Source organism: Anarrhichthys ocellatus, unplaced genomic scaffold, assembly GCF_004355925.1.
Source record: "Anarrhichthys ocellatus isolate YVR2014 unplaced genomic scaffold, GSC_Weel_1.0 scaffold32, whole genome shotgun sequence".
Lineage (NCBI taxonomy): Eukaryota > Metazoa > Chordata > Actinopteri > Perciformes > Anarhichadidae > Anarrhichthys > Anarrhichthys ocellatus.
This window is the reverse complement of record NW_022280062.1, coordinates 4,483,192-4,490,262: the sequence shown is the minus strand read 5'-3', so window position 1 is coordinate 4,490,262 and position 7,071 is coordinate 4,483,192. Positions and strand designations below refer to the sequence as shown.

The window sequence follows — 7,071 nt, the reverse complement described above, 5'->3', positions numbered from 1 at the left end:
ATAATAATTTGTATTCTTGGCAAAGTGCTCACCACTAAATGATCATTTCTACGATTAGATGAGTACTAATTGAGTATTTGGGCAGCATCTTAAGGGTTTTTGCTAAGAAGCTTCATCAAAGCCAACACATGAGCTAAATCTTTTAAGTGTTCATTGATCTGTTTTGTAAATTGTGTTTTAGTAGTTTATTGTGCTATGCAGCACAACTGTGTGTCATGGGATATTTTAACAATAAGAAACAAATATCACCTTCCTACCATGTACATACAGGTCATGTACTTCAGGTCACGTACCTTCAGCTGTTGAGCACTAGAGGACTGAATACCATCATAATGACGCTGAACGATCACCCCAGCATTAGCTGTTGAGTTGAGAGAGAGCTTCCCACTTTTCCATCCTGTTGGCTGGCGCTGCCTGTAGCAGTGAGAAATGTTCCTTTACTGAGAATGTTTTTCACCGAGTGGTTTTCTGGCTCATTGTCCTCTTTGTATCAGGATTTTTCCATGTCTGTATTCAGCCTTCACACCACCAGGGTAGGAAGAGATGGACGGTTCAGAGCACACCCAGATAGCCCAGTGAAGGTGTGTCCCAGGCAGCGCTTGTTCTCCGGAAAACCCAGTGTAAAGATAATTAGAGGAGACAAAGAGGCCCCTAACTGTCTTTGGCACTGTGGTGTAGCTGTTTGCTCCGAGGAGAAATACTTAAACTGTTCTCGAGAGGAGAGGCGTAAGGTGCTGTGGGAGCGATGCTAAATCTGTGTCTGACCTCTTTTCTAAGCCCCCATTCTCCCCCTCCTTTGCTATCTTCTCTCTCTCACACATCTCTCTTCCTGTTTCTGTTTCACCGCTATCACGTTTCTGTCGTAGGAGGAGGATAAGAAAACAGGGGTGTTTCTCCCCTCAGTTCTCATCTCTTTCGTTACTTTCACAGCGGAAGGCTACGCCGCCTTCCAGGAGGACAGTTCAGCGGACGAAGCAGAGAGCCCGTCCAAGATGAAGCGCTCCAAGGGAATCCATGTGTTCAAGAAGCCCAGCTTCTCCAAGAAGAAGGAGAAGGACTTCAAGGTGAAGGAGAAGGAGAAGGGCCCCAAGGAGGACAAGGCCAAGGATAAAAAATCCAAGGACCTGACGGCTGCAGACGTGGTTAAACAATGGAAGGAGAAGAAGAAGAAGAAGAAACCCGCGACAGAGGCCGAGCCGGTCCCAGTGGAGATCCCCACCTTCCGGCCGATCTTTGGAGCCCCTCTGACTGAAGCTGTCAAGAGGACAGCTCTCTACGACGGTATCCAGCTGCCAGCTGTCTTCAGAGAATGCATGGACTACATTGAAAGTTATGGCATGAAGTGTGAAGGCATCTACCGGGTCTCAGGTACCGAAACTTTGAGCTGTTTTCCATCATCTTGAGGAAAAGATATAACTAGTATGTGAATGTATCTCAAGATGTTTAAGGCTGATTGATACTCACGTCATCTGCTTTCCCTCTCAGGTATGAAGTCCAAAGTGGATGAATTGAAAGCGGCTTATGACCGCGAGGAGTGCCCGTGCCTGGAGGAGTATGACCCCCACACGGTGGCCAGCCTCCTGAAGCAGTACCTACGCGAGCTGCCCGAGAACGTGTTGGGCCGAGATCTGGCCCAGCGCTTCGAGGACGCCTGCGGTCGGCAGGTGGAGGCAGAGAAGATGGCCGAGTTCCAGAGGCTGCTGGCCGAGGTGTTGCCGGAGAGCCGGCTTCTTCTCTCCTGGCTCGTCACGCACATGGACCACGTCATCGCCAGGGAGGCGGACACCAAGATGAATATTCAGAATATCTCCATCGTCCTCAACCCGACCATACAGGTCAGAGGGGAATGTTTAAATGTTGCAGAGAGCAGTAATTCAGCAGGCAAACTAGATAAATGTCTTGAGCTCAGGCTCAAGTGTACCTCAAACATAAGAAACCTCCCCTCAGCAACACACCAACCACGTTTTTATTGGGTCAGTCAGTTTTGTGTAAAACTCTGGCCTAGTTTAGCGAACCTAATTTACTCTCATAGGGGATGTCTCTTTGGCTGTTCCACTTATTCTGAACCAACAGCAGCAGGAGCCACAACCGCTTTAAATTAACACTCCAGAGTTTAATTTGGCAAAGTAAATATGTTTGTGTTGTGGAGAAGGTGGCACAGAAAGAATTGGGTTTCATAGTACAGTCCAACACACATAAGAGACTATAAGACTACATGCAGGTTGTGTTTTGCTGTGTGTTCACTGGTTTGTTTGTTTACCTTGCGTTCAGATTGGGAACCGTGTTCTTTACATGTTCTTCACACACGTGAGGGAGCTGTTTGGAGACGTAGTCCTGAAACCGGTGGTGCGGCCGCTCCGCTGGTCCAACATGGCCACCATGCCGGCGCTGCCTGACACCCAAGAGAGCGTCAAAGAGGAGATCCGCCGACAGGTGGGTTCAGTCCCGCTGAAGCCAATTCTTTATTAATTATATAAATATCCTGCAGAGAGATATAACACTCTCATGTCCGTCTGGTTGATACGAAACTGGAGTCTGAGATAAAAAGGGAAACAGTCCAGCACATAACTGTCCGTAAAACCGCAACTTGACGTTTTTACACTGTGGTGTTTGAGTGGCTTAAACAAACCAGGACCAGATATAATAACACATTAATTAATAAGGTTTAGAGGTTTTTACCTTTGGACAGAGCCTCACTAGCTGTTTCCAGTGTTTGTACTAAGCTAAGCTACCTGTCTCATAGCTGGAGTACATATTGAACAGACAGATATGAGAGGGTCCTCAAACTTTATTCCTTTAAATAACAATATGTTTATAATAGTCAAACAATCAAACAAAAAAGGCAAGAACGGCAGATTTTTTTAATTGAACATCTTTGTGTTAAAGTATTGTCGGACTAAACAAGCTATTTGAAGATATCACTTTGAGCTCTCATAACTTATGATGACCATTTTATTTAACTTTTTTCAGACATTTTATTGACAAAATCAGTGGACAATGAAAGTAATCAATAGTTGCTGCCCTAATCCATTTCTTGCTTAAGGACTTTAAGTAAGACACTGGAAATTACTTAATTGGGTATTATAGATTTTTAAGTTCTCTAAAATATTTAAATAACTTTCTTTTACGATAAATTGATGATTATCATTCAAAATTCTACTTTGTCAACGACTGCTGTGATTAAAAGGTGTTTGACTGTTGTCCTCGTTTTAATTAGTTGAAGTAGTTTGCGTTTAGTAAAGCTGTGGTTGTGTTTTAGGAGTTCCTGCTGAACTGCCTGCACAGGGACCTGCAGGCCGGGGTGAAGGACTTATCTAAGGAGGAGCGTCTCTGGGAGGTTCAGAGGATCTTGACTGCTCTAAAACGCAAACTGAGGGAGGCCAAACGCCAGGTGAGTTGTGGCTGGATACATGTACGTTTGTTTGTTTTTAAATGAGGGAACAAACAATCAAACCAACTTATTGCAAGCTGTTGAACTACAGCACTAATGTACATAAACATGGTGGTTATGATGAACATATAATACAACAAACTACGGCCTCAAAAATGACCATTGTGCTTTTATTTCTTCATCTCTCCTCCTTTGTCCTTTCAGGACTGCGAGAGTAAGATAGCCCAGGAGATTGCAAGCCTCTCAAAGGAAGATGTTTCAAAAGAGGAAATGACCGAGAATGAAGAGGAAGTCATCAACCTCCTCTTAGCACAGGTGAGTCCTTCAAACACACAACAATACAAGTTAATAAAGAATGTGTTCGGACTGACAAAATACCACAAGATATGTGTCTGAAAACCTAAAGTTGTGTTAAAATCCTCCATGATGGAATAATCTTGTGTCTCACTAATCAGGAAAATGAGATCCTAACAGAGCAGGAGGAGCTGATCTCTCTAGAGCAGGTGCTCCGGAGACAGATTGCCACCGAGAAGGAAGAAATCGAGAGACTGCGAGCGGAGATCGCAGACATCCAGAGGTGAGATAAGACTGAAACCAGTTCAGGTGCTAAACATGTTGTAATATGATGCATTAGCTGTCGGTACATGCGCTAAAGGTCTCGACTGTATCTCAACGTTGTGCTCCTCAGTCGTCAGCAGGGTCGCAGTGAGACGGAGGAATATTCATCAGACAGTGAAAGTGAGAGTGAAGATGAGGAAGAGCTGCAGATGATTCTGGAAGATCTGCAGAAGCAAAACGAGGAACTGGAGGTGAGCAAAATATTCAACACATACTGGCTGTTATAGTCCGGTATTTATTATTTTTTTTTTTAGTCTGTTTCTCAAACAACGTCTGTGTGTTTTTATTGCCACGTAGAACAAAAACACCCATCTGAATCAGGCCATTCACGAGGAGCAGGAAGCCATCTTGGAGCTCCGTGTCCAGCTCCGCCTCTTGCAGAGCCACAAACTGCAGCAGGAGCTGACCGTCCCGCCGCCGCCGCCGCCGCCACCGCTGCCGGCCGAGCAGGCCCCGCCTGTGCAGCCGAGCCCGGAGCCCCGCACCGAGGAGCAAACCAAACGCTCCGTTGACGGCGATTCCGCTGCTTCGTCCAATGGCAAGGCCGCTAAGGATCCTTCAAAGCCCTCACCGAACAAAGACAGGAGGGACACCAACATGTGAGATGTTCGGTTGGCTCTGTGCCCGCTGTACGTCTCCACCGCCGGTCAGTTGTCCTTCAGTGTCTCTCGTGATCCACTGGAAACTTCACTTTGCTGGATCCATGGGTTCATTTAGTCATCGTGTGCACCAGGTGACAGCTGGCGGCCATTCTTCCACACAACAACAGAAATAGAGTAGCTGCTGTAGCGGACAACTGGCTGCCACTGTGAGAGACGAGGGGAGTCGTATTATCAAATCCACAGTGCCAAGCCTGTATGAAGGAAGGAGAAATGAAGGGATTCATGAAGCAAGTAAGGGGAAGGAATAGAGTAAAAGTCAGGCACCTTCCTAGTATATGACAAAGTTTTATTTTTTGCTGGTAAGGTTTAAAACAGATGAACATAGACCATAAATAATCTCAGTCCCTGTTTCTCACCCAGATGCTAATTGGCGCGTTAGGATAGAGACCACTCTGCCATAACCGGAGATGTTTCCCCAGAAAACCACTAATACAAAAGCTTACGATTGGTCTATCTATATATTATATATTTAAGTGGTATTCTCAAGAATACGGATGACTATTCAAGAAATATGTTGATTTTTAAGTTACAGCTTTTTTAGTAATATATAAATATATATGTATAAATATATTGTAGGTGCTCTTTCTTTTTCTTTGAACAGCAGATGCACATAAACACAGTGGCGTTGTACCGCGCTAACTGACCAGTAGATGAAAACGTGAACAGCAAAACCACCATGCATCAAAGGTATATTCATCACATGTAGACACACAGCTGGAGGCTGTTACCGTCACTCTTTGCTCTGTAGTGCAATCGTCTTCTCTCTCTCTCTGCCTCTGCCTCTCTTGCACAAACAAGGAAAATGTGGAAAATGATATTTCTCCAGTTTTTATGATGGATTCACATCTTGTAGTGATGATTACTGTCGCCAAAATATGTGTGCGGAGACACGCAGGAGGCCTATTTAGTTTTGTTGTGTATTTGATCGTGTTTTTTTTCTTTTTTAAGGGTTAGGTTCTTGATATGTGCAGTTATTGTTCATGGCATCAGTTGGAAGTGAGTCAAAAATATAAAAAACCCTCAAGATTAAAAGTCAATCATTCCATTTCACAGCTGATCCATGACAAAGTACTGTCATCATTCAGTGATATTTAAAGCAAAGGCATGGTCTGCACTTACTTACCGATTGTGTATATCATTGTAAAATTGCAAATATACTGTATTCTCAGCTTTTATGTTTTGTCATATGTTCCTTTTTTATTATTATTATTATTATTATTATTATTAATGCCCTGTATGTAGTACGCTAGTGGGACTGCCCCTGCTTTGGTCGCGGGATAATCAAAGCAATCTCACCTGGACTCATGATTCAACGTGTTCATAATCCTGTGACTGAAACAGATAAACGCTAGATTGGGCTCAGAAGCTTCTCATAAGGTTATTTTCATATTGTTCCAAGCTTTTGTAGCTTATTGTTGCAGTCAGAATAATGCTGTGAAGAATAAAGTGTCGATCCGAATAATTTATCTGCATCTTTGTCTCTTTCTCTGACACACAGGCTGCCTTTTTTACTCAACTATGTCTACTGGAAGTGTAGTCCAGATTTAGTGCTTCCTATTTTCTGTTACAATTTCTCTGAATACTTTCCCCTCTCCCCACATAATGAGTTTGTAGATAAATCATTTGCATCCAGTTTGAGGAAGTGAAGCATTTCATTGTTGAGTTTTTACTTAGACTCAATATATAAAAGAGATATAAAAGAGAGTTCACCCACCCGACTGTTTTGTCATAAAATTCGAGGGCCAAAGCGCAAAACCACCTATCTGCAGAATTTTCTGATTGCCGGATTTCACTTTGGATGATGAGAACAAGGAAGGCTGTTCATATTCAGTCTGTCTTAAAATAATCCCGCCCTTTTGTTGAAACTTAATTTAGAGCATCATTTTGTAGAACCTCTTCCAACTTGCACCAAGTGCAAAATATCCTATCTGCAAAATGATCCAGGCATTTTTCAGATAGGAGGTTTTGCTCTTCGACCATCGCATTGCTTTAACTGGTTTCCGACCTGGAAAGTAGCATCGTCAAGTAGATAAAAACAGCCAGGAAAAGACCGGAAACGAGCAGAAATTGTTTCAAAATAAAAGTGAAACTTGAATTTTCTGACTGTTTTGGGATGAACTTAGTTTTGAGTTTTTTGTATTTCATTTCTCCATTATTAAACTACTGGAAAACAATGAATAAGTCAATTCAAATCTAGTTTCAAAGCTTCCTTACTGAAACACAGTCAGATAGTGTCTCTGTTCATTAATATTGACAGTAGTACTACTGATTTAAAGTCACCCTCTACTCAAAACATGTATTTTGTTTATACTGTTACTTCATTTGGATGTTTGACTTTGACATTCTCTCTACAGAGTTATGTATATGCAGAGTAACATTGTGTGATTTTAAAGTATCCAG

General features: G+C 43.0%; 1 protein-coding gene across 1 annotated transcript in view; it reads left to right on the top strand.

The window, feature by feature from the left end:
* The window catches only part of ralbp1 (ralA binding protein 1), a 9,620-nt gene extending 3,486 nt beyond the window's left edge, over positions 1-6,134 (top strand). Inside the window, exons 3-10 of the mRNA XM_031864977.1 lie at positions 931-1,368; positions 1,486-1,835; positions 2,272-2,433; positions 3,260-3,391; positions 3,596-3,706; positions 3,847-3,968; positions 4,080-4,200; positions 4,307-6,134. Coding sequence (XP_031720837.1) covers positions 931-1,368; positions 1,486-1,835; positions 2,272-2,433; positions 3,260-3,391; positions 3,596-3,706; positions 3,847-3,968; positions 4,080-4,200; positions 4,307-4,612 — 1,742 coding nt within the window. The 3' untranslated portion in view covers positions 4,613-6,134. The remainder of the gene's footprint in view (positions 1-930; positions 1,369-1,485; positions 1,836-2,271; positions 2,434-3,259; positions 3,392-3,595; positions 3,707-3,846; positions 3,969-4,079; positions 4,201-4,306) is intronic.
* Positions 6,135-7,071: the final 937 nt, after the last annotated feature.